The sequence below is a fragment of the Stenella coeruleoalba genome (assembly GCF_951394435.1).
Source record: "Stenella coeruleoalba genome assembly, chromosome: 3".
Classification (NCBI taxonomy): Eukaryota; Metazoa; Chordata; class Mammalia; order Artiodactyla; family Delphinidae; genus Stenella; species Stenella coeruleoalba.
The window spans coordinates 124,651,665-124,679,591 of NC_137148.1; the positions used below are offsets into that span (position 1 = coordinate 124,651,665).

General features: G+C 42.9%; 2 protein-coding genes across 7 annotated transcripts in view; both read right to left on the minus strand.

Annotated features, from left to right (window-relative positions):
* Positions 1–10,905, minus strand: part of HTR4 (5-hydroxytryptamine receptor 4) — a 369,414-nt gene extending 358,509 nt beyond the window's left edge. For all 3 annotated transcript variants that reach the window (XM_079916532.1, XM_079916531.1, XM_079916530.1), the window contains exon 1: positions 10,761–10,905. The gene's annotated coding sequence lies outside the window, so the exon portion shown is untranslated. The remainder of the gene's footprint in view (positions 1–10,760) is intronic.
* An 8,194-nt stretch (positions 10,906–19,099) lies between these two features.
* The window catches only part of SH3TC2 (SH3 domain and tetratricopeptide repeats 2), a 163,223-nt gene continuing 154,395 nt past the window's right edge, over positions 19,100–27,927 (minus strand). For 2 of the 4 annotated variants that reach the window (XM_079916513.1, XM_079916512.1), the window contains exon 19: positions 19,115–19,336. In XM_079916513.1, the coding sequence (XP_079772639.1) occupies positions 19,207–19,336 (130 nt within the window). In that variant the 3' untranslated portion in view covers positions 19,115–19,206. Of the gene's footprint in view, positions 19,337–27,927 lie in introns of all 4 variants that reach the window. The other 2 variants (XM_079916519.1, XM_079916507.1) reach the window with 2 other exon arrangements.

Genomic DNA, 27,927 nt, shown 5'->3' on the forward strand with positions numbered 1-27,927 from the left:
AGCTCTGTGATCCATGGTATTTTAGTAAAAGAGATTGTAATCTTTTTAGTAGCAGAATTCTTTCTTCAAAATGACATCTTAAACTAAATCCCAATATATAAAAGATATTTTTAAATGGGTGATTAACATGTTCCTTAGTCTGTGTGAATTTTTATTTTTTGGTGGCAAAGATGTTGTTATTTTCAAAATCTTGAAGGACGTACAGGAGACCGCAGGGTTCTCTGGAGCATGGCGTGAAAACCACTGATAAGTCCTCCCTTTCTGGGGTGTTAGGGTTCTGAGTCATCACAGGTCACTATCTCATCTTTCACAAAGTGAGATTAAAAACACAAGGTCACTGCCATCATGTCTCACAAAGCAAGATAAAGACAACACAAGGGCACTGAAGCATTTCACAGCATTTCACTGGTTAAAATGAAACAAGAGGGAACTAGCATTGTGTGTTGGAAAGAGAAAGGATGGTGCAGAAAAAGGTCTGGGCCCCGTGTTTTACTCTGAGCCCTGGAGTTTTGGCTCTAGTCTTTGGAGAGTTAGCACGAACTGGGTGACACCTGAGAAGTCCCCTCCTGTCTTTGGACTCAAGCGTCCCCATTCACGGAGGTCACTTCCCCTGAGTGTCTAGGCTGTGGCTGCTGCTCAGCATGTTTGGCACAAAGGCTGCACTATAGTTAACCACACAGGTATACTAAGTGTGGCACAGAATGGATGCAGCCCCTCTACACATCCAAATTTACATGATAATGAGTTCTGTAGGGTGATTACACACCGAGCAATGCAAATGAACTCTTGGAAGGCCTCAAGTGGTCCCAGGAGGTACAGAAGGGCAGCAAATGAAGACACAGTTACGCACCCAGCCCTGAAGCCAGACCTAGATGTCAGTCCTGACTGTATCAGTTACTAGCTGTGGGATCCTGGCCAAGATGCTTACCCTCTTGCTTTCTTCATCTGTAAAATGGGAAGAGCATGGTGCCTCCCTGGCAGGGTTGCTGGGCTGGTCAATATGACGCTGCACAGTGGGGAAGGCTCTGATTATACCCAGACCTAGGTTCAGATCCTGTCTCTTCTACTGATACGTAAAGTGATTCTGTAAATCTTAGTTTTCTCATTTGTCAAACAGAGATAAAAATTAAATCAGACACGTTTGTAAAACACTATAGTTAGCCCTGTACTTGGAATACAGTAAACATCTAGTAGAAAAAAGGATATGGCCAAGTGTAAGGAAAATTTGTAGGAAATAGTACCAGCTATAGATGAAGATGGGGGAAGCTGGATGATGCACTAGAGTGAGGTCCGGACTGGCACCCTGGCCATACTCCACTTCTTGAGGGACCTCCAGAAGAGCTCTCCCTCTTTCTGGGCTACCGTCTCTCCATCTGTACAAGGAGGGTGTTGCACTCTACAACTGAATTCTAATATTCTCTGCGTTTATGGTGGACTTTCAGCTTCTAGTTACAGACCCTCAGAGTGATCTGGGAGTCAATGTCCAGGGTCCCAACTAAATGCCTTTAAGATCAGGTGCACGTCAGGCATGAGTGAAGTTAGCCATATTGAATTCTTTTGTTTTCAATACAGTCACAAAACTGACCTATTAAACATGAAGGAATGTTCTTCATATCCACCAAAAAATGTGCTCACTCCCATTTCTCTTTAACCACTGACAAAGCCTCAAATTTGAAGAGACTAGAGGGAAAGGGGACCAAGTCAGGGCATTCAAGCCCCACCTAAAGGTGGCATCCGTTATTCAGCAAGTTGGTTGTTGCCAAACAGAATGAAGGTTCAATGCCACTAGAGCTTCCAGATTTTCAAAAGTTGGAAGTCGGTATTTTTTGTGTGAAATCTTCTTATCATTAAGGTTGGCAAACAATTCAAAATCTTTTAAGCATAATACTTCTACAATGTGTAGATTGAGCTCATGAGTGGCATTTTGCAATTTCCGGTGTAATCAGTTTCTAAAACATATCAGCATGTATTGGCTGCTGCAGTTCAATGCTCCCCACCTCCAATCCCCCAAAAGAACATGGGAACGTTACTCCAGAGAATGCATGCTGATCACATTTGGTAGAACCCGGGATGAGTATCTGATCCAAAAGCAGCTCTCCATGGCCATTGTTGTCAAACTTTAGGATCCATAAAAATCACTTAGGAATAAAAGCAGCCTAGGAGTTTTGGTACATGAATCCCTCAGGCACCACCCACAGAAATTCTGATTCAGCAAGTCTGAGGTGGGCCTCGGGAATCTTCCCAGATGATCACTAGGTCTCCCTTTGGAAAAATGATCTCAGGTCTAGCCAGGGGCCAGTAAAATGGACAACCGTGGAAGTCCTGCCCGACGTGGGTGCCTGGCACTGGAGGGTGATCAGCTCAACTGATTGCTGTAACTGAAGGGACACAGACCGAGGACGGTTATGTGCCTCTTCCAGGGAGCATGGACAGGGACCCACTCATGTTACTCATTTACCAGGAATTTATTTTAAGAATTCACAGAGAGGAAGATAAGAAACAATCTGAGCCGCAGAGCCAAACCACCCGGAGGCGAGAATATTGTTCAGCCACTGGACTGTTTTCACTCTTAGTGACTAGGTTATCTCATCCCTCCATTAGCAGTGGGCATCTGTCACTTCCTCCTCTGAGTAGGAGCATTGTTCTGTGCCTGACTCCTATCTTACTGCTCTCTAAGAATCAAGGTCTGATTGGTTCAGCCAGTCCCCAGCCAAGGCACAGTGCTCCTATTGGATAGAGCATACACACTATTATGTCTTTGGGTCAAGCTGCCATTCTGTATTGTGTCATCTGTAGTCAGGGTACCAAAGTCAGGTAATGCTAAGCATACCAACCTATGTGTCAAGGGCCTCCCAGCAGAAGGTTAGGGGGCAGTAAGCTCCTTGCCTGGACCACCTGCTATGATAATGCAGGTGAGGAAAATATCCAAAATGGCCAAAGAGATAGAGGCTCTATGAGTCTGAAGGTACAGATGCTCCAACACGGGAGCTTTCAGCCCTGGCTGGTGCCAGACGCTACACATTAACAGGAGACTAGCCTAGTGGGTGAGGGTACAAGCTCTGGAGTCACACTGCTTGGGTTCTTATTCCGGCTGCACTATTCTCCAGCTGTGTGACCTTGGGTAAGTTACTCTCTCTGAACTTGAGTTTCCCAGTCTCCCAGTAAAAATGATTATAATAATACCTCACAAAGGGCTTGTGAGGGTTAAATGAAATCCTGGGTGTAAAGCCTTTAGCACAGAGCCTGGCATAGAGAAAAAGACAATATTTAGTTTAAAAGGGAAAAAAAGAAACCTACAGAGAGTTTCTCTTCTCAGAAAACTTTCTCAGAGAAGAACAGAACAACATTGCAAGAGGAAACCCAAGTTCTGGGGAAATATGAGCTAGCACTGCTATTCTGCAAGTATAGAAAATAGATGTGGATTAGAGGGCATATGTCATGTGGTGCAGCGGGGGTGGAAGGGGAAAAAGCACTGGGACACGAGGACACCTGGGTGTGTGTCCTCACTCTGCCATTCTGTACCTAACCCTGTGACCAACCAACCATAAGCAAGGCCCTTCCTATGCCTTGGCCTTACCTTCTCCATCTCTAAAATGAGGGGGTTGGGCCCTCTGACCTCAAAGGGCACTTCCCACTCTAAAACACTGGAATCTTCTGAGGATCAAGAATGAAAGAAGAAACAAAGACTTGGTCAAGTAACTTGAGATTCTGGAATAGATGTTTTTACAGGGAAATTTACTCTGAAAGGTTACTTTAGGCTGAAATAACAGCCAAATTTGCTGGGATAAGATGATTTAATTGGGATCTAGGAATTGTCTTCAAGAATGTAGAGGAGGACATCACCTGGAAACAGGATTAAGCTGGTCCTGTGCCATCCATGGGTGGATGGCAGACCCTGCCGCATTTCCTGGGGACCATTCTGACAAGTAGGCGACATCCCCCAGGTGGCTTTAGGGTACAGTCTCTCACTTCATTCAGATCTCTACTCAGATATCCCCTCTTCACTCTCTCCTCCTAACCCTGTTCCTGACTCTAAGCCTACCTCTAACTACCCAGTCTAAACTGTCACTTTCAAGGCCCCTAAACTACACTGTGTATCACATTATATATTGTCTGACTCCCTCAAAGGGCCATCAGCTCTACCTCCACCAGGGCAGAGATGTCTGCTTTCATTGTTGAATTCCCAGCTCTTAGAACAGGGCCTTGGACATAGCAAATTCTCAATAAATATTGGGGACAGAAAAGAAGAAGGAGAAGAAGGAAGAGAGGAAGGAGAGTGGGAGGGGAAGTCATCCTACAATAAAACATTCTCTTTTGTCCTGGTGAACAAAACCTGAAGTTAAAGAATTAGTTTCTAATTGCTAAAATTCAGAACTCAGCCTGCTAATGAGGAAAGGAACTGGGGGAACAGCAATCATCCCCCTTATTCCTGCAAAGCTTTCTCTACACAGAGCCCTGTGTAGAGGGCAGTGCAGGCACTGCCCCAGGGCAGGGAGACCGCAGGAGGATGTGCACTTGAGAACAGACATTCCACCTGGAGCAGACCCTGACTCAGGAAGGCTCTCCCCCTTGATTGTGGAGGCTGTTTGCTGGCCCTGCATGGGGCTTTGAAGGCTTGGACATTCAGGAACTGTCCTGAAATTTCCCTTCTTCCACAGCCAGGAGGCCTGTAACTTTCAGGAACTTGATTGTCTAGGGAATATAAACAAAAGAACAAAGGCAAAACCCACGTTGGAAGGAAAGGAATCTCAGAGCTAATGGAATATGAAACCTGCTTGGAAATGAAATACCACCCAGAGTGGCATGCAGAAAGAATACCAACACAAACCCCCTGGGGAGGGGTCCAGATAAACCAACAAAATTCTATCCTGGTTCTCAGTCTATGTTTACAAGAATTTCATAGAAGGGGCACATGTCCCCAGAGCCTGGGCTTCTCCTTGAAAAGCAACCTTGGCTGCCAGTTGTGCCTCCTCTGGTCTCAGAAAGCAGAAGGGAGATCCCAGCAGGCTTCCCTCCCTCCCTCCCTCTCTCTCTTCCTCTCTCTCTCCCTCCCTCCCTTCCTTTTTTCCTTTCTTTCTTAACATCTTTATTGGAGGATAATTGCTTTACAATGTTAAGTTTCTGCTGTATAACAAAGTGACTCAGCTGCACATATACATAGATCCCCATATCTCCTCCCTCTTGCGTCTCCCTCCCACCCTCCCTATCCCACCCCTCTAGGTGGTGGCAAAGCACCGACCTGATCTCCCTGTGCTATGCGGTTGCTTCCCACTAGCTATCAGTTTTACATTTGGTAGTGTATGTATGTCCATGCCACTCTCTCACTTCGTCCCAGCTTACCCTTCCCCCTCCCCGTGTCCTCAAGTCCATTCTCTACATCTGCGATATGGTCTCTTTTCAGGGAGTACTGTGAAGCAAGCATCAGGGACCTGCGGGCCAGCACGCATTTTTACTTTATGGGCTGTATGACTTTCGGCAGATTCCCTCCCCACTGCAGGACTCAGTTCCTCCTTCCATAGAAAGAGATCTGGGCTGCATTGGGGCACCTTTTTCTCTGTTCTTTCAAACCTCCTTGTCAGCAGTCTCCAAGCCTTTGGTGTACTTTTCTGACCTGCTCCCTCCCCCCACCCCTCCTTTTTTGTTGGCAGATAAACTGTTTCCTGCTTGATGGGGAATTTCATCTCCAGAATGGGGAACCGCTTTGAGTCTCAGTCACAGGCACCTGGGGTGAGGAGGGCTCCCATGGCTGCCAGACCTCGGTTGATTTTTCCTCTATGGCACCAGGGCTAATGGGCTTGCCCTTCCTTTCTCTTTCTCTCTCTAGAATCAGTGCCAACACCACCTGCTTTGCCAAGTTCCCCACCATAACATGTGACAGCAGGACACCCCAAGGGGAAAAAGCTACCAAGAAGGGCCTTGAGTGCTTGGCTTTGGGTGAGAAGGTAGAACTCTCCCAGTATATGACTCTGGGCCTTTAAGGGGTTCCTTCTCTACTAAGCAGCATCAACTTCCTGAACTATGAGAGGGAAATTAGAACTGTGACCAGCCAACTCAGAGAGCTTTTGTGAGAATCAGTTGGAAAAACAGTTTCGGAGGAAACCTTTGAATTGTTACTTAGACCCTTGGGTCCAAGAATCTCAGCCACTGCTCTGACTGCCTGAGCCTCTAAAGGGCTATTCCCTCACTGTGCCCATCCTGTTAGCCTCTCTAGCAATAGCAATGCCGTTTGAGCATGGGCTCTGGAATCAGACTGCCTGGATATTCATACTGGCTCTCCTGCCTACCAGCTGTGTGATCTTCAGTAAGTTAATTTAACTCTCTGATCTTCAGTTTCCTCATCTGAAAGCGAGGATAAAACAGAACCTGCCTCAATTGTTGCTGTGAGATAGTGTATAAAAAAGTATCTGACGCAGCACCTAAGATATGTTAGTTCCTATTGCTGTTAGTGTTCTCTCTTTAAAGACACCCCCAACCTGTTGGTGACAGCCCAGCTATCACTGATGGGATCAGTGTAAGACTCAACATAACTAATGAAACTACTATACAAGGCATCCTGGAAACAGTGAGTTCGCAAGGTATGGTCCACAGACCTTGGAGAATTCTCAAGACCCTTTCAAGGCATCCCCAAAGCCAAAACTATTTTCAAGAAAATACTACCTTGCCTTTTTCACTGCAGCGATATTTACACCAATGGTGCAAAAGCAATGGCAGGCAAAACTGCTGGTGCCTTAGCATGAATCAAAATAGTGACTCCCAAGTACATTTCACCACTGTATGCTTTACTGCTAGGCACCAGAAAGAAAGAAAAAAGGCTGTTTCACTTAACACTGTGTTTTATTAAGCTATAAATGTTGTTAATTTTATTAAATCCTGGCCCTTGAGTATACTTCTTGTTAATATTCTGTGTGACAAAATAAAGACAGGCATAAAATACTTCTGCTGGACACTGTAATACAATAGTTGTCTCGAAGAAAAGCACTCCTGCAGATGTTTGATTTGCAACATGAATTAGCTGCTTTTGTCATGAAAGAACATTTTTACCTGAAAGGATTGACTGCCTAACAAACTTTATTACTCAGATAACAAAGGCGTTTTGCAGACATTTTCTCAAAAATCAATGAAATGAGTCTGTCATGTCAAGGAAAATCACTACCAATGTTTGTTGCCAATGATAAAATTCAAGATTTCAAGTGAATGTGGGAACTCTCATATTTGCTACCATAAACTCATCAGCTTCCCAATACTTAAAGATTTTTCTAATGAGACTGAAGTAATATTAACGAATGCGATTTTTTTAATATATTATAGAATGAAATGTGTTAACATTTGGAAGGCCAGCATAACTCAGTAATCCAATATTTTCCCACTGAGCAATGCATGATGTTACAAAATCATGCATGGGTAAAAAATCTATTTAATGTAAGTTAGACCAATGTAATAACATATGAAAAGGTCATTGATATGCTTCTCTATTCCACATGTCAGGTTTTAGCATAATATCAAAGAAGAATACCCATAATTATCTAAAAAGACCATTAAAATATTTCTCCATTTTCCAACTATGCCTCTGAGCAAAGCCAGACTTTATTTATACACTTCAACAAAACACTGCAACAGATTTAATCAGAACCAAATATGAGAATCAAGCTGTCTTCTATTAAGTCAGATGTTAAAAAGATATGAAAAGATATAAAATGCCATTTTTCTCAATATTATTTTTTGTTTCTGAAATTTTTTCATAAAGATATGTTAATTATGTTAACATGTAATGGGTTTATTTTTGTTATTTCTGTTATTTTTAAATGAATTAATAAATCTATATATATATATATATATATATATATATATATTTGTTTGTTTGTTTGTTTTTGCAGTACATGGGCCTCTCACTGTTGTGGCCTCTCCCGTTGCGGAGCACAGGCTCCGGACGCGCAGGCTCAGAGGCCATGGCTCACGGGCCCAGCCGCTCGGCGGCATGTGGGATCTTCCCGGACCGGGGCATGAACCCACGTCCCCTGCATCGGCAGGCGGACTCTCAACCACTGCGCCACCAGGGAAGCCCAATCAATATTTTTTTAACTTATATGTTTTAATTCCTTATACGGTAAATACTAGTAGATATAATCTACATAAACAAAATTCATTTGTGTTCCTCAATCATTTTTTTAAAGACTAAAATGATCTAAAACCAAGACGTTTAGAATCACTTCTATAAATGTTTGAGAAACAGCAAAAGAGTAAACTGAATTCCATGTACCAAGCACCGGAGGTAACTGTCCTGTTGTGTGCTCTGTACATCATCCCACAACAGGAACACTCAAGAATACCCTGTCCAACTCTGAGCACCACACTTTTAATAGGGAAGTTGACAAACTGAATACTACCCGAAGAGGGTAACTGGACTATTGAGGAGTATGAAAACTGTGTCTCCAGAGGAACAGTGGAAATAATTAGGTAAATTTACCCCAGAGAAAAGCAAAAATAAAAGTAAAAATGAATCTTATGGAATCAGAATAGCTTCTTCAAATCTCTGAAATATTGTCAGGTAAAATTTAAATCAAAGGGATGTATAAGAATGGCCCCACAGGTATACTTTGCTACATCAGTATTTTTTTTCCTTTTTTCTCCTCTCTCATTCTCTAATTATTCTTTCTATCCTAAAATGTTGTTTCTGGTCTCTTTTTATTCCATTCTCTTTTTCTTTTTCTAGTTTTACTTCTTTTTCTCACTCTCTCCTTTCTTTCCTTCCCTTCTTTTCATTGTTTTTCTCCCTTAATTACCCATATTATATAACAAATATATTTTTGTTATTTTTTTCGAAGAGTTTTATCTTTCCTTCTTCAAAAAGGTGAGTGTGAGAAGAAGAAGAAGAGGAGGAGGAGGAAGAGGATGGGGGAGGTAAGACAAAGGAGAGCAGTAGGAAGAGGAAGAAGAATAAAAAAAATCTGCTTTTACTCCCTCTCTGTAACCTGATAGATTTAATAAGTCAAAGGTCTAAATGTTGGTAGCTTCCAGTGTAGGAGCAAGAACATCTACCCCTAGCATGGACAGCAGTAAGGTTGAGTAAGGCTCAGCCCTGGGCTTGGGGTACTAGTTAGCCCAAAGCCATTAGAAAGAAAGAAAAATTCACAAAACATTAAGGGTACATGTTTCGTAGGCAATAAAAAAGGAAATAGAGAGTTCTGGGATATTTTCAAAAGAAGACATAACAAAAAGATTCCTCTTCCAGAAAAGTAACTTAAAGAAAGAATCTAAGATATAAGGAGACTTCCCTGGTGTTCCAGTGGTAAAGAATCCACCTTCCAATGCAGGGGATGCAAGTTCGATCCCTGGTCAGGGAATTAAGATCCCACATGCCATTGGGCCACTAAGCCCGCGCACCACAACTACTGAGCTATGGCGCCTCAACAAGAGAGCCCACGTGCCGCAAACTACAGAGCCCATGCACTCTGGAACCCACACGCCACAACTAGCAAAGAGAAAACCTGCACACTGCAAGAAAGATCCCACATGCCTCGACAAAGATCCTGCATACCGCAACTAAGAGCCCATGTAGCCAAAAATAAATTAAATAAATAATAAATCTTTTAAAAAAGATATAGACATAAAATTATGCACAAGAATATTTGTCACAGTATTATTTAAAATAATGAAGAACTGAAATACCCTAAATGTCCAATAATAAGTGAAGAGTTACATCATTTCTGGGACATTTATGCAATAGGCTATTAAGCCACCAAGATAATGTTAAAATTTTTTTTAAATCAAAATATCAAGTTATGCTTAATAATTTATTCAATGTCTTTTTGTTGAGCTGCTACCTGCACTATAGTAGATACTGGGCATTCAGTGGTAGGTATAGCCCCTGCCCTTATAGAGCTTAAATTCAAATTAAAAATATAGATTTTAAACAATTAATTATACAAATAATGAATTAAAAGCCATTTAATCCCTATTTCAATAAACATGCAAATCTATAAAAGTTTTTGTTATTAGATCCATTTTACAGATTAAAAAAATGAAGCTCACTGGGTTAAATAGAAGCTAGTAGGTGGTAGAGCTGGAATTCAGAGCCCAATGATCTGATTCCAAAGCCCAAACTCTAAATAAATCACAAGGAAGAGAACAAAGTTACCAGGAGAGGGAGAGGACCTAGCCCAGACTTGAGTATGAGGAAAAACTTTCTGAAAGCAGCAACCTCAAGAATGGGCTATAGGGCTTCCCTGGTGGCGCAGTGGTTGAGAGTCCGCCTGCCGATGCAGGGGACACGGGTTCGTGCCCCGGTCCGGGAAGATCCCACATGCCGCGGAGCGGCTGGGCCCGTGAGCCATGGCCGCTGAGCCTGCGCGTCCAGAGCCTGTTGCTCTGCAACGGGAGAGGCCACAACAGTGAGAAGCCCGCATACCGCAAGAAAAAAAAAAGAATGGGCTATAGTTGTTTAAGAAGCTTCCAGATGAGGACCTGGGGACACGTTCTGAGAACTGAAAGATCAGGAGGACTGCGTGTATAATGCTGACAGGGGAACTGGTTACCATAGGGCCTTGAAAGCTCCGTTAAGATATTGAAATTTATCCTTAAAACTACTGGAAGTGCTTTAAGCAGAAAAGCATCAAGGTCAGTTTTCCATTTACAAAATACAATTCTGGCAGCTTGGTGGAGAATAATTCAAATGAGTCAAGAAAGAAGGTCCGAACGGCAAAGCCCATTAACAATTCCCAGGGAAAAAAAAGTAGTATCTGGGTAAGAAAATAAAGTCTAACCTTTTTTCCTTTGTGCTTAGTCTAGTTTCACTCGCTCCTAGAGTGCTGCGTGCAGACGTCTCGTGCCCAGCACCTCAAACCAGAGTTCCTAGTGTGAAAATGGTGGCAGACGCTTCGGCTCGGTGGGCGGGTGCAGAAGCGCAGTGCACGGTACCTCAGTTCAAGATGGCCGCGGAAAACCGTCTGCGCGCGGCACTGCGCGCGGCACCACAATTCAACGCGGCGGTGGCGGGCCGTGCGCAGAGACGCTGCACCCGGCACTGCGACCACCTGGAGCCAGGAGCCGCACAGCTGCACCGGATCTGTAAGAACTACAAAAACCGTATAAAGCAGCCCCGCCCTGTGGCCTTTGCCGAGAGGAGAGCGTGTGCTCTACAGCAGGAGCTCGCGCCTCTCCATTTTTTCATCAAAGAACACAGATCTCCTTTGCTTCCGAAAAAAAAAAAAAGAAAAGAAAGAGTGAAAACCCAGAGGACCAATTAAGAGGCTATAGCAATCAATCAGTAGACACATGATGATGATAAGAACCAGCATAAAAGAAACAGAGAGAAAAATGTCTGTTCCCAGAAAGTTGACAAATGTAGAGATTAATCGAGTATGAGGAGGGGAGAGAGAGGCAGAAATGGGATGCTAGGATGATTCTCAAGTATAGGCAGGTAAAGTATCCTGCCAATTGAGGTGCAATTTGTTGATAGAGGGAATACAGGAGGTGGGCGGAATGTCCCTTTGTGGGAGGAGATAATGAGTTCACTTCAGGACAAGCTGAGTTTGAAGCACCTTTGTGACATTTAGCTGGCAATGAGGTTGAGTCAGAAGGTCAGGGCTAGAGTTCTGTATATCTGCTGACTGAGCCGTGGGAATGGATGAGATTCCCTTGGGAGGAGTAGATAGTGGAAGTAGATAGAGGAAGGGCTAGGAGAGAACCTGAAGAACACCAACATGTGAGGGCTGGACAAAAGAATAAGATTGAAAAGGATAAAAATGACTGGAGAATGAGCAGCACCCAGAAAGGTAGTAAGGAAAATGCCTACAGAGGAAAAGTGTGGTATCCTGGAATCCTGCAAGGAGAATAATTTCAGAAGGTAGAAGTAGTCTGCAGACAAAGAAATGTTAACCGGATTTAGAAACTAGAAAGTTATTGGTCACCTTTGGGAAGCCAGCTTCAGTTGCAAGGTGGGTGAGGAAGCCAGTCTCTGTGGTAGCTGACCAGCAGGTGAGTAGGGGGGAGAAGTAGAGACAGCACATAGAGACATGTGGCTGTAAAGAGAAGGAGAAAGATGGAGTGGTACCTGGTGGAGAGCCCACGCTAAATACTGGCACCTCTCCACTTCATAGTTACCATGATTTGAATAGATGAATTAGACCAATTTCTCCTCACATGTACTAGAATTGATAAGCAATGTTACTACGAGTCAGGAACCACTGAACTTCTAAGTCACTTGATTTCTCTAAGAAGAAAATGCCAGAAATAAAATTGTAGAAAATATAACATTTGATTTGGACACCGAGGAGGCTGCAATTGACCTTTTGATTCTATACTAATAATAAAAATTATTTTTAATAGAACAATATCAGTTAACATTTGCTGATCACTCATTATGTGCTGTGCATTGTTTTAAAGACTTGATACATGTAAATAATTTAATCCTCACAACAACCCCATGAGATAAGTCATTATCCCCATTTTGCAGATGCAGAAACCGAGAGGCAGAGAGCTGAAGTAAATTCTTCACATTCACACAACAAGCAAGTGTTGTAGTCAGGATTCCTTAGGGGTGTTTTTCCCTGACTTGCCCGAAGGACAGAGGAGAAAAAGTAAATTGAAAGAGCCGAGGGCAGGAAAAGTGAAGTAATTCTGAGGTTGCCAGTACACTTCCATTCCAGAAAAGTCCTGGCATGAAAGGAGAACAAACTGGTCTTTAGACACTCTCAGTTCCTTCTTCCTAGTGGCTCAGGAGCAGACAATGGTTTTCCCTGAGCCAACTGCTTTAGCCCCTGCCAGCTCTAACCACATAATTATGTTCTTTGATATTCTAGCTGTATGATGACAGGAGCACGTAGGTGAACTGAAGATCCCAGAGGACTATTAAAGAGCAGAAAGTAAACTGGTTTTCTTAGAAATGGTCCTCCCAGTTTGTTGCCATATCTGCACATCTTTATACAATCAACAAGTGCCTTCATACTCATTATCTCATTTAATTTCCACAATAAGCCTAAGGTAGACAAGGAGCAGTTGTGATCTCTGGATCTTTGCACATCCTGTCCCCTCTTCCTGGAACATGCTTTCTCCTCTCCCCTTTTGTTATGTTACTGCTTAGCCATTTAGTTTATCATTTCCTATGCCTTGGTCTGCTGAGCTAAAGCGGGGGATAATAGTCTTTGTGTGGTGCTAGACTAAATGAGATTATGATCTATGCCTCTCCTTAAAGGGAAGAAATATTAATATCAGCCCATCCTTGGCTGTCTGGGTATGCCAGAAATACTCAAGGACAAGTGAAATCCAAGCTACTAAGAACTTTATGAGGCTTGTATCAGTCAGTGTTCAGTTGGGGGTATATTCATTATGAGCATTATAGAATAAGAGAGTTACTATAAAAATTAGACCTTAGACAACTGTGGGTAATGCTGGGGCAGTGAAAGTCTTGAAGGCATATTTGAAGGATTAGAAAAGGGACCATAGTAAATCTGAAAAATCAAGCATGTCTAGCCACCAAAGTAGGCTCACAAAAAGGTAATACGTGAAGCGGTTTGAAACACCATTACCTCTCAGAGGCTACTGCTTCTGCGGGTACCAAGAGGAGGTGGTGAGCTTGGAGCTGCTGGTTGTCAAGAGGAAGAGCTGGATGACCTGAAACCTACGAGGTACCTCTGCGCCTGTCACTGCATCTGACCACAGTGACCTCCAGAGAGTATTAATGGCTGCTGCTTCACTTCTGCCTTCCAAATCTTATACAAGTTCCTCTTTTGCACAGCTCTGGACTGAGACCATAAAGGGAAACATATGTAGTTCCCAACTGAACTAAGTTGACACAGCCAAATTCAGCACACACTCTTGAAAAGTAAAAGGCAAACTAAGTTAAGGGTTCACCAACATGGGAAGGGTTGTCATATTAGAGTCACCCTTGACTCTTCTCTTATATCCCACATACCCAGTTTGTCATCATATTCTATAGATTTTTTTTTAAATTTATTTATTTATTTATTTTTGGCTGTGTTTGGTCTTCGTTTCTGTGCGAGGGCTTTCTCTAGCTGCGGCGAGCGCGGGCCACTCTTCATCACAGTGCACAGGCCTCTCGCTATCGTGGCCTCTGTTTTTGCGGAGCACAGTCTCCAGACGCGCAGGCTCAGTAGTTGTGGCTCATGGGCCCAGTTGCTCCGCAGCATGTGGGATCCCCCCAGACCAGGGCTCGAACCCATGTCCCCTGCATGGGCAAGCATATTCTCAACCACTGCGCCACCAGGGAAGCCCATATTCTATAGCTTTTATCTCCACAATGACACAGTCATTTATCCCCTCTTCTCTATCACCTTTGTCATCACCATAGTTCTGATTCTCCTTACTTTTGTTTTAAAGACCGAACGTCTTTCAAGTCCCCCACCCACCCTGCTCTCTCTGGCCTATGTATCCTTTGCCCTTGATACTTCGTCTGCCTAGAATGCTCTTTCCCTCCTTAATACTTCAGGTCTCCGTTTAAATATCACTTCCTTCTGGAAGAATTTTTGAATCCCTCTAAAATTCTGAGTCAGGTACTTCTCTATTCTAGAACTTACTATATTTTATGTATTATTTAATTAATTATCTATCTTTCCCTGCATCCTCACTAGTGCCTAGCAGATAGGGGCTCGATAATTGTTAGATGATTGACAGACTGAATGAATAAATAAGTGAGTGAATGAATGATAAGTCTCTCCATTTCGAGTGTGTCTTCTCTTCACGATCTTTTATATCCTACATTGACATTATCTTTTTGAAAGCCTGACCTTGTTCAGTGGCTTGTCATTGCCAGTAGAATAAAATCCAAAGCCTCACCTGTGCATTTAAGAACCACCACATATGATCCCAGCCTATCTTTTTAAAATATGTTCCTGTATTCCTCTACATGTTTCCCTGAATACCAACCAAACTGATCTACATATTATTCCCTAAAGAAGAGTAATTATTTGTAATAACTTTTAAAAACAGCTTTTATTTATTGAGCATATACTATATACCAGGCACTGTGATAAACATTTTATATACTATATCTTATTGAATCATCGCAATAATCACATTACAATAGCAATCACAATAAGAGATAAGAACACTGAAGTTCAAAAAGGATAAGTCACTTGCCCAAGATCACATAGCTAGTAAATGATGAAACCAGTATTTAAGCTCATGTATTATCTTACCCCAAAGTCAAGATTATAACCACTCCACTGCACCACATCCTCCTATAAGTGATTCTCAGTAACTTTGTTTTCCAGCTAACCATTGTTAAAATCAACCATCACTGTAGCTGGAATAGCCCCTAGTTAACTTCTGTGTAAGTGCCCTTGCTTTACAGGTAAGGAGATAATTCCCAGGAAGACTAAGTGACAGCCCCTGATGGTGGTAAACCAGAACTCTGGTTTGCTATGCAATTGTTTTCCGTTATAAGAACTGTCTCCTTCTCTGACTAGAAATTGATCCTAGGCTGTGGCATGATGAGAACCAAGTTCTCCCCACTGGAAGGCAGGGAGAACACCCAGCACACTTAGTCTTTGCTCATTCTGTACACTCTGCCTACCTAAATTCAACTTTACTCTGCTGGTCCTCAGGCCATCTGTTTCCTGTTTTCTAAGAATACAGAGAAGAGTGAATCAGAGAGAAATCGTGCCTGCCTTCCAGGATCTTCAAAATAAATAGTGACAATACTGATAAGGAATACTACGAGCAGTAGACAAAAGTTCCATAGAAACAAGCACTCAAGACTTCCATTCATACAAGCAATGGAGTCAGTGAGTTCTGAAAGCTGTGTGTTTATCCTGGGTGGGAAATTATCACCTTCCTGGAGGAGGTGGAATTTTAAGAAAAGTTGAAATGCTACAAGATACAGAGTCCATCCAATCAGAAACTGGACATTGGGTGGAGCAAGGGTGCATCATGGGAAGACATGGAGATGGGAAAAGCATTTCAGACTGAAGGGGCAGTGAATTTTCTCATTCATTCAACTGCTTTGTTTTCACAATGTACTTAAGATGTACCTACTGAGCCAGGAATTCTATGAGAGCTTAAAACAAAGGGGCTTAACCCAGAACAGTAGTGGTTGAGGATGTTTATGCTAAGATCTGAAGCTAGGAGATTGGGTAAAGACAGGGAAAGCATTCCAGGTGGGTGCAAATAGCAAATGCAATAACGCTGAGGTGAAAGAGAACCTCATACATTGGAGGAACTAAAAGAAGGCCATAGTTCACAGAGAGATATTATCATGAAATGAGATAATGGATTGGTTAACAAGCACCAAATCATGGAAAGCTCTTTAGTTTATTTTATGGATTTTTAAAAATTTTATTTCTTTATTTTTGGCTGCACTGAGTCTTCATTGCTGCACTCGGGCTTTCTTTTTAGTTGCGGCGAGTGGGGGCTACTCTTTGTTGCAGTGCACAGGCTTCACACTGCAGTGGCTTCTCTTGCTGCAGAGCATGGGCTCTAGGCACACAGCTTCAGTAGTTGTGGCGCACGGGTTTAGTTGCTCCGCAGCATGTGGGATCTTCCCAGACCAGGGCTCGAACCCGTGTCCCCTGCATTGGTAGGCAGATTCTCAACCACTGCAGCACCAGGGAAGCCCCTATGTTATGGATTTTTATAGTTAGGCTGTGGCAAGTTAAAACCTGACCCCCAAATTCTTTGATAATCCTCCCAGTGGGCTCTGCAATGCTGTGCCAGATTCTTGCCTCATGTCTTAAGAAATGGCGACTTCTACTTCCTGTCTTTTTGGACACTTTTGAAACCCAGCCACTGTGTTGTAAGGAAGCCCAAGCAGATAATGGAGAGGCCCACATAGAGAGGCCATGAGGACAGGAACGGAGGGTCCTGACCCTTGGCCCTGGTTGAGCTTATAGACAATAGCCAGCACTAACTTGCTAGCCATATGAGTGAGCCGTCTTGGAAGTGGATTCTCCATCCCCTAGTCAAGCCACTTCAGCTGATGCTGCAAGGAAAAGAGATGAGCCTCTCTTGTTGAGCCCTGCCCACACTGTAGATTCTTAATGTAAACAAATGATTGTTATTGTTTTCAAGACAGTAAAGTTTGGAAGTACTTCATTACATAATAATCGATGTCAGGAATGTAGAGAAATGGGAAGCCATTGAAGAAATTTGAGTGTAAAGAATTTTGCTCCTAATTAAAGTTTCCCCTTCTATCTGGTGGGGGAATATCACTGTTATTTACTTCGTAGAGTTGCTCTGAGAACTGAATGAGGTAGTGAAAGTAAAGTGCTTTGCACAGAGCTGGGTATTTAATAAACCCTCAACAAGTGTTAGTTTATTATTTTTTTTTTATAAAGTTATTTATTTATTATTTTTGGCTGCATTGGGTCTTCATTGCTGCACACAGGCTTTCTCTAGCTGTGGCGAGTGGGGGCTATTCTTCGTTGTGGTGCATGGGCTTCTCATTGCAGTGACTTCTCTTGTTGCAGAGCAAAGGCTCTAGGCACGCGGGCTTCAGTAGTTGTGGCATGTGGGCTCAGTAGTTGTGGCTCGCGGGTTCTAGAGCACAGGCTCAGTGGTTGTGGCGCACGGGCTTAGTTGCTCTGTGGCATGTGGGATCTTCCTGGACCAGGGATTGAACCCACATTCCCTGCATTGGCAGGCAGATTCTTAAACGTTGTGCCACCAGGGAAGTCCCTGTTGTTGTTATTTTTTGAGTTTAGAGAAAAGAAAGAGAATGTAAGAAAAACTATTGCACAAGTCAAAAGATGAGTTAATGTTTTCTTGGCCTGGAATGGTGACAGGAAGGATGAAGTGGATAGATTAGAAAGCTATTTAGGATGTAGAATTGATGGGCAGTCATAATTGAGGGAGGTAAAGGGTGAAGAAGAAAAAAAACTCAAGAATAATTCCAAGGTTTCTGGCCTTAGAACTGGGTCCACAAACGTAGTAGACAACTGCTGAATTTGCTTTTTGGAATCTTTTCACTGTCCAGGTAATTTTACCCCAACTTCCTTCTGAGGAATCAACCTGCCTCCACCCTCAATCCTTGCTTTGAGCAGGGCTGATCCACTCCACCTCCTCCAGGTTATACCTATTACCCAGGCCTAAGCTCATCTCCCATGTTCCAGGATTGTCATATGGTCCAAACAGGCCATCAGAGCCAACAAGACTCAATTTTAGGGCTCTTTGTTTCTTTGGCTTTGGAGAACTGAACCTGTAACTGTATAAAATGGAACTACTACAGCCATCTCCCATCTGAACATAGAGCCAACACAGTGGTGGCAGAGCCAGAGATGACAGTATTTGAGTGTTAAATCAAGCTGTACCTGAGATATAAGACAATACCTTCCACTTATGGAACTAAAGAATTTCCTTTTTTTTTTCTTTCACATAAGCCACTTTGCTTTGGGTTTATGGATGCTGGCATCTGAAGGAGCCCAAACTGATACATTAGTGATGCTAGGGAAAACTGAAAGAGGGACAAGTATTGTGCTACAGCTGGGTGGGATGTTGGCAACTTTAGAGACCGCAATATTAGTGGAGAAGTTAGGGTTGGACAAAGTGAAGGGTAATTGGAAGGGGAAGAAATGGAGGTGAAAAACCTAGACTGGTCAAAAAGTATAGTCATCCCCAACTTTACTAGTCATCAGAGAAATGCAAATTAGAACACAATGTGATACCACCACACACACACACCAGAATGACTAAAATGAAGAAATAGACAATTTCAAGTATTGACAAGGATGTGGAACGCTTGGAACACTCATACACTGCTGGTGGGGATATAAATCTATGGAACCACTTTGGAAACTAACAGAAATGCATGCTTATCACACCATAAGACATGTAAAGGAATGGTGATAGCTCTCTATTTGTAACAGCTTCAAACTGGAGACTACTCAATCCCCTTTAACCATAGAAAAACTCATGGTGTATTTTCTCAATAAAATACTATACAACAGGGAAAATACGTGAACTACCAAGCTCAAAACAAGGCAGAACAAATTTATGGTGCTATAAATCTGAATATTGATTAGGCTTTGGGAGGGTAGTGACTGGAAGAAGCAAGACGGGCCTTCTGGGATGCTGGCAATTTTCTATTTCTTAATCTGGATGCTGGTTACACAAGCATGTTCACTTTGTGAAAATTCACTTAACAATTTGGGCACTTTTCTGTATATTTGCTATACTCCTCTTAAAAGTTAAAAAAAATAGGGCTTCCCTGGTGGCGCAGTGGTTGAGAGTGTGCCTGCCGATGCAGGGGACATGGGTTCATGCCCCGGTCCAGGAGGATCCCACATGCTGCGGAGCGTCTAGGCCCGTGAGCCATGGCCGCTGAGCCTGCGCGTCTGGAGCCTGTGCTCCGCAATGGGAGAGGCCACAACAGTGAGAGGCCCGCATACTGCAAAAAAAAAAAAAAAAAGTTAAAAAAATAAAAGTGTAGGTACAAGGAGTCATAAGCGATGGAATATATTTCCAGTAATGTTGGAGATCTGAAAGTAGGTGAAATAATTGGTTTCATGTCTAGTGTCTCCAAGTCTTAGAATCCCAGAAATGGGAGGGACTAAATTAACTCAGAAAAGGGTAGTCTTCAGTCTTCACTTATTAAGCAGTGCCAGTTCTTGGCATTGGGGAGCTCAATGTTGAGCCTTCCCTGTCTAGGGCAAAGCCAGTCCAATGTAGTGGAGCAGCCCCCTGACCTCTCTAAAGGTCAGACCCAGTGCTCAGGTCTGTAGTTGGGGACTGTAGGAGCTGCAGTGATGTCACTGCAGCCTTGGTGGTCTGATTAGCTAGGATACCTGCTAGGATTGTAGATTGCCTTGTAGGAATTGTTTCAGTGAACTTAAGAGTCTTGCTGGGAAAAAGTCTAAGGCATTGGGGTCTCTAGACCTGAGGCTTAGAAACTTTCTACTCAAGTTTCACTGCCTCTCAAGAATGAGAGGCTTCCTTTGATCTCCTAGAATTGATAGACTGAAGGAGCTGAGAAGGCCGTGCCTATACCAAGTCTGAATTCCTAAATTCCAATTTTGTCACACCATCATCAGCCTCACTCTCTCTCCTGTAGAGTTAGTTCAGGCTCCCTTTCCTTCTCTCCTGGAGCCCCAGGAGTCCCCCAGATTCATGCCTCACAACCCTCCATTCACAGGGTCTTCAGAGAGATCCTTCTAACATGCAAATACAACCATGTCACCCCCCTGTCTATAGCCTTTAATGGATCCCCCCCTTCTTGGGTTTCAAACCAAACTTCATCAGAAGGCTCAAGGCCCCATGACCTGTACTTGACCACCTGTCCAGTATCATCTCTGTCCACTTGTCCCCACTTTACAGTCCAATCAGGATACTGAATGTGGGGGCTGTTTCTCATCTCTGTGCCTTTAACCCAAACACCCTTTCTTCTCTGTCTGTTAAATACTTATTTATCTTTTAAAACCATAGCCAGGCATCACTTCTTCCAGGAAGCTTTCCCTGACAACCCCTACTCCTTCCTCTCATTCTGATTTTGTACTTTCTTTCACTGCATAGTTACATGGTGCTGTGTTGATTCACTGTGTGTGTCTTCCCTATTAAAAGCCCAGATGCTGGGTGGCCAGGATTTTTATTCATCTCCATTCCCAGTTCTTGCAATGGCATTTGGTATGTGGTATGGCATTTTTCAGTGAGGTTTTGATGACTAGACCCTTCAAAGTACAGCTCTATTGCTATCATTGAAGCGTAACTTTCAGGAGACTTTATCATTATTATTGTTTATGTGCATACATGGGTTAATGATAAGCAAACTAAAATCCTATAACTGCTTAATGAAGGAGGCTATTTCATTTGATCCTTGCAGCAGGTGCTTGATAGAATGGCCTCTCTCAAGCCCCCAATCCCACCCACAGACCGGCACAAAAAACTCAAATATGGGAGGAAATATTAGAGTTTCCCTTGATATTTATTTTTATCTCGGTTTTAAACTTTTTTATTTTATATGTTTTATAATGTATTTGATAATATAGTGGTATACAAGCAAATATGCACATATCATGGAAGAGTACTTAAAATTATTTTACTGATAGAGGGCGTGATCAAAAAAGTTTGAGACACTGTGTTAGGTACCACAGGCTTCATGTTAGAGCACCTGAGAAAGGAAGGTGATGTGATCTGCCAGCCAAGTTGCAGGGTATGTATTTCATAGCTTGGTGACAAATTTCTGGCTGGGTTACATGTCTGAGCTCAGTTCCCGTCTCCCCATTTTTCCTATTCCTGTTTCCCAATTACTAATAGTGGCAGCAGTATCAATTAATGTGCAGTAAGTGCTGGTTCTTTGCCAGACGCTGCATTAAACATTTTTACCCATTACTTCATTTAAAACTCATAACAGCTCTGAGGTGGGCACTATTATCCCTGATTTACAAATGAGGAAACTAAAGTATAAGAACTTGCCCAAGATCTCAGAGCTACCAGTGGCAGAGCCAAGATTCAGTCCTAAGCCATGTAGGAGCTCCTTGAAAAAGTAGGTGGAGTTGAAGGGTAGTTCTGGATTCAAACACAGATTTTGTCGTTTATTAGGAGGGCTGTACAACAGTATTGTCTCTACTTAGAGGTACGTGACACATTGTTTTAACGTCTAGTCCAAACCCTGTAATGGCCCTCTCAGGCAGAGGCAAATAAAACATGATGCACACGGGATCCTGCACTTCTGAAGGGTGTTGTATTCCTCACAGTACCAAAGGGAAACTGCTCTTATAAACAGCGTAATTCTTCACCACCACTGCCCCACCACTAGCCTCACCATGGCAAGATGCCCAAAGTCCTAAGCAGTAAGTACATCAGTGTTTAAAGTGAGTGTCAAGTGAAAAGCACAGCAAATCAGTGCGCCTTGTCTTCTGATGGCACAACCTCACCAAACTGTTTACTTGAAGCCGGCAACTGAGAGAGGGTAAAGAGGGTGAAAAATCTTCCAAGGCAGGTAGCAAAACAAGCACTAGAGCAGCTGACAATGGCTCTAACTACCTGCTTCTCCAGCAGCCCCTGGGCACAGGTCCTGGATCGCTCTCCACGTCCTAGCGTGCTCCCTTCATGCCTTGAGACTACTCTGTAGATCCCAGTCCCTCAAGGGTAACACCAAACAAAGCTCACCTTCCCCCCTAACATCTGTATCTGTATCATGCGTTTTTTTGCCAGTTTTCCCATCCCCCACTACCTGTTGGCATATGACACCACTTCACTCCACCCGGGAAATTCTTAGCAAGGAGAGAGGAGGTTTATGTATCCCTGTGATGATGAAACAACGACTTGGCCAAGGTCACCCTGTGACGGACTTAAAAATGAAACTGAAGCTTGGTGTCTGTCTACTGCCATCTATGGAGGACCACATTGGGTTCAGAACCTGACCTGGACGCCTTAGGAGTCTCAGGTTCATAATGTACTTTAGGAGCTTAGCTGAGACAGGGTATTCTCTTCTCCCTCCCTCTTCTTGAAGAATGGGGTCTGGCTAGGAATTTGGTACCCGTTTCCCAGACATTCAAGCTTGGCTTGGTTTATTTCTGGAGCCCAGGCTGGAACAGGCCAGGAGACGAAATTAGGAGGATGCCCCGTCCTACTGCTAGGAATAGAATTAGGAAGGGTTCTGTCTCCTGCTGAGCCCAGACTATGATTGCAACAAAGCATAGAAGGAACATAGATCATCAGAGCAGAAAGAGCCCTCTGCAAAAAATGATGAAGTTGATAATGATGATGACAAGGAAAGTGATTACAGTAACAGCAGCTAGCATTAACTGAAGCTTGTCTACGTCAGGCACTGTGATAATCATTTTACATGAATTAGCTCATATAATCTAACCTAGTGATATTACTGCTGGGCCTCAGTTTCCTTATCTATGAAACGGGGGTGTTCTCAATTGCCCTCTGGCTCTAACATTCTGATTTTATGACAACTTTGAAGGTGGTCTCTACTTACCTTCAAAACAAAGCCCAAAGGAACATGACAAAAGTAATACTTCCTTCTTCACCTTGCTTTATAGTTATTTTACGGTGTTCTTTCTCCACTGAGTTGAGCCCCCAAATAGTCCTATGGAATCAATTAATGGATACATAGAATAAACTAATTTGTGTTTCTTATAAAACATTTGGCTCCCAAGCTTGTAAGACAGCGTCAGAGAACATAAAACTTTATTTAATAAGTACAACGTACTAAAAATATCCTTTACTGAGACACTGGGGAAAATTGAAAGGGCACCAGCTTAAGAATTGGGCGTTCCAGATGCTAATCCCTGCCCAGTCACAGCCTCAATCGTATGGCCTTGGGCGGACACTTCAACTTGACCTCAGTTTTGCCGTGCGTGCGTACAATGCTTTCTCTAAGTTCCTGACTGCTATTCTGGAATTCTGTTATGTAGAATAAGTATTCTCAAAGCTGTGTGGGGCTTTCCCTGGTAAATGTGGGTGGTCTTTTATTTGTTTGTTCAGTTTGTGGTTTGTTGTTTTTATTGGTTTGCTCATCTTGCTACCGCAAGTGTAGTCAATACCTCATGCATATAGTAAGCCAGGAATCATTTCTCAACAGTTCAGATCAGACACTCACATCTCAGCAGGGGTGTCAGACACTCACTTCTATTAAAGTGTCCAATGCTGAGGAAGGCTCCCAGAGCTGTCTGAGATCCTGTTGCTCTACCCTAAGGTTGGAGCAGGTTCACACCCTGCTCACAGCTCCTGATTGAACACTAGTTCCATCTTCCAAACTGGAGATGGACCCCACAGATGGTCTGAGATATAAAAGGCACCCCCCAAACACTTATCAGGAAAGCATCCTTTATCGTCCCATTTTCTAAATCCTCTGAGTGGAAAATAAGACCCAGAGATATGTGGGTCTTTGTAGGGCTGAGCAATTACACCTGTGCTCTGCACACCACTAATGAGGGTTCAGGGTCAAGGCTACTTGCAACGGAGTTTTAACAAGAAGGGAGGCTGACTGGAGAAAAAGCAGGGAAGGAAGTAAGGAGGCAGAAAGAGGAACAGGAAAAACTAGAGGAAAAGGAGGTGTGTACCATTAAATGCTTAGGGCACATAAGATGAGTCTCTGAATAAAGGACATGGAGGGTTCAATGTACAAATAATGAGGCTGACTATTTTATCTCCACTCTTGGAGATTTATAGCATGCCTTAGCGTGTTAAAATCCTTGTAAAATTCTGCAATTTAAAAAAAGTTTTTAAAGTTTATCCTAGTCCCAACCAAACTTTTTGGCCACAGAATCCAGTTTCCTTGTAATGCTTATTAATATTCCTGGAATAGATAGAAAAATTTATCTAAGGAAGCCCAGGATGCTGGGGTGAAGAGGTATAAAGAGGGAACTGGTTCTTGTTTCCAAGGAGCTTACAAAATTGTGGGACAATACTTGCCTAAATGCGGAATTTTGCAAGATTGAAAACCAGTTTAAGGTAATGGGAGAGAATCATTATTCCCTGGGGAAGTGGTACAGACAGAACAGGTTGGGAATTCATCCATTAATCCTCAAGTATCTGGGGCACCTAGTAGATAGCAGACACCATGCTAGGCCCGAGGGATACACAGGTGAACAAGGCAGACATAACTTTCCTCTCCTAGAGCTTAACTTCCAGTGAGGAGAGACAAAAAATAAGTGCACAAGTAAGTAAATGTAGAATTCTAAGTCAGGAGGACTGCCCTGAAGGAAATAAACAGGGTGCTCTAATAAAGCAATGGGGACCTGCTTGAGCTGGGTTCAGTAGCGATGGCCTTTCCAAGGTAGAGGCATTTAAGTTTCAACTTAAAAGTTGAGAAGAAGTCAGGCATAAGGCAAATGGGAGGGGAAAGGATCAAAACACACTTCATGGGGCAAGTGGAGGGTGTAGGCTGGGCTTTAGAGCATGAGTAGATTTAGGGAGAGAGAAAAAGGTGTCCAGTTACTTGTTAATTTAAGCAATGTAGTATTGAGCCTCTAAGGTGCTTCACTGAGCTAGGGATGCAGCAGGGGGCAGCCGACAAGCCCTTGGATTTCCTAGAGCATTCCAGTGGGGAAGACACAGAAAAGCTATAAACAAGTAAAGGAATGAGGTCATTTCAGGTAGTGAAGAAAATTCTATGAAGAAAATAAAGTAGGGTGATGAGGTGGGGTGAGGAAGAGGTAGTATTAGAAGACTTACTCAGAGAAGGACTTTCTGAGCATTTTATATTTGAAATGAGATCTGAATCACAGAAAGGAGAGGGCTGTTTGAAAAGCTTTCTGGAGGAAAACATCCCAGAGTGAGGTGATGCAAGAATGCTGAGGTGGGGAATGAGCCCAGGACATTCAAGGAACCTGAAGAAGGTTCTAAGTGAAGGAAACAACATGAGTGATGAGAGAGAAGGAAAAAGATCTGTTTAAGGCCCTTTTTGGCTAAAATAGAGCTCTCAATATGGAACCAAAGGGTGAAATTTTTGGATAAGTAATCTGTGGCCACTTGAATATCAGGGTAAGGAACCTGTTTTCCAACACCACCTATAAGACATTGTTCCCGGGCACAAAGCACTCCTACAGACATGCCCACACTTTTATTACCCACCAAAATGCTGTAGGGCATAAGAAACTGCAACAGTTTCAAAATAACTATTAATAATATTTCAATAATGGCCAAATGGCAGAAATTGCTTCTTGTCCCTCAGTATTACTTCTTCCCTTCTTTCTCAGTAATACAGCAACCCAGTTTTAGGTAGGAGCATTACTACACTTCCCAGGATTCCTTGTAGTGAGGCTTGGCCATGTGACTAAATTCTGGCCCATGGGATGTAAGCAAAAATAGCAAAGTCAAGCTCTGGAATGTGTCCCTAGGGGAGGGAGTATGTCCTCCCCCTCCCCCACACCTCTGTCTGGATTGTAGATATGACAGTTTTATTTCAATCCTGGATCATGAGGACAGGGGCCACCCCTAGGGATGGTGAACTGGAAGAAGCCTGGGTCCCGAATGACTATAGAGGTTCCCTACCAGCCACAGGCTGCCCCATCAGTGTTTTACATGACTGAGAAATAGACTTCTCTCTCGTTTCATTTAGCTGCTGTTTTTGTGGGTCTTTGTTATACACAACTTAGGCTGGATGCTAATGCAGCCACTTACTACAAGTTGTAGCAATGGATAAGATAAGCCTATTAGAATGCAAGTGAATGAAAATGTGTGTATTCCAAAGATAACCTTGAACCCTACATATATTCTACATATACATAGATTCTATATATCATTATATTTCTTAGGCAAATCTTTCAAAAACATTGGTACTTTAAAATATGTTTTTATCACAGGTTAGTATTTGCAACACAACTCACAGCAGATCATAACAGCATTAGTGTCAGGACACTAAGACAGAGCACTCCATGTGAAATTTGATTTGGTGAGTCCCTGGAGCAGGGCACAACTGACATCTTCCAGAGCAGCTGGAGCTGGGGTCTCATTAGAAATCATATGATTTCCATCAAAAGAGACATGGACTCTGGATTAATGTTGATTTCTCTCAAAGTTAAACATAGTCTTTACCATATGACCAGCAATCTCACTACTAGGTATTTGCCCAAGGGAAATGAAAACAATCGTCCCAACAAAGACTTGCACATGAATGTTCAGAGAACTTACGCATGTAGCCAAAAACTGGAAGTATCCCAGAAAAATAGATAAACGAATTGTGGTACATACAATGGAATGCTTCTCAGCAAGTAAAAGGCTTGAACTACGATGCATACAACATCATACGTGAATCTCAAAATCATTATGGTGAGTGAAAGTAGCCAGACATCAAAGAGCACATTCTGGATGATCCCATTTTATGTGATATTCTAGAAGAAGCCAAACCAATCTATAGAAGAAGTAACAGAAAGCAGAGCAGTTATTGCCTCTCACTGCAGGTGGAAGTGGGGATTGGCTGCAAAGGAATACAAGGGAACTTTCTAAGGTGATGAAATTGTTTTATATCTTAACTGGGGTGGTGATCTAATAAGTATCACCACTGGTCAAAATTCATCAAACTGTACACTGAAAATAAGTGCACTTTACGGTATGGAACTTAATTTTCAGTAAAGTTGATTTTAAAGTGTTTTTTTTTTTTTTTTTTTTTTTTTTTTAGTTACCATGCTAAACAGGAAAAAAGAAATGCTTTGGAGAAAGAAGGCAAATAGTGATTTGAAATGGAAATCCCAGGGGCTTCCCTGGTGGTCCAGTGGTTAAGACTCCATGCTCCCAATTCAGGGGACCCAGGTTCAATCCCTGGTCAGGGAACTAGAGGCCGCATGACGCAACTAAAAGATCCCGCATGCTGCAACTAAACATCCCACGTGCCACAGCTAAGACCCAGCGTAGCCAAATAAATAAATAAACAAATAAATGAAATGGAAATCCCAAATTTAATGTTAAAAGGGCAGATGTTCTGAATTGCTGGTTTTTTGTTTTTGTTTTTTTTTTGAAGAAAGCTGCTTCTTGCATGAAGACTCTTGACAGCCGTGCTCCAAGAAAAGAAGCAGTAAGGACTGTTTTCCAGAAAAAGCAACTCTGGGTCTGCCAGTGGGTAACAGGGAGCAAATGAGGGAATGCACAGAGGGGCCAGACTTACTTGTGTATGAGAATCCCCTAGGGCAGTGCTTCTCAAATCATCTATGGCAAAGGACCAGGTGTTTTTGTTGGGGCAGTGTCTTGTTTGTTTTGTAAAATAAAAAATCACATATACTAGAGGTCACAGCATGTAAGTCTCCAAACACTCCTCGGTGTATGTCTGGCCTGTGTGCAGATTGTTAGCAAACATGCACAGACTGGCCTGGATGCTCAGAGCACTACCCCGGGGCTTCCCAGAACTGCTTGGGGTACAATTTGGAAGAGACAGGCCCAGTGTCAGCAGAGAGGCAGGAGCCAAAGACAACTGGGTTGTGAATATGAAAGTGGCCTTGTTTGAACACAGTGGACGGTGAGGTCTGAGGAAATGTGCTTACAAAGATTTCAAAACAGGTGCATGAGGTCAACAAAACACTGTTTTGGAAAGAT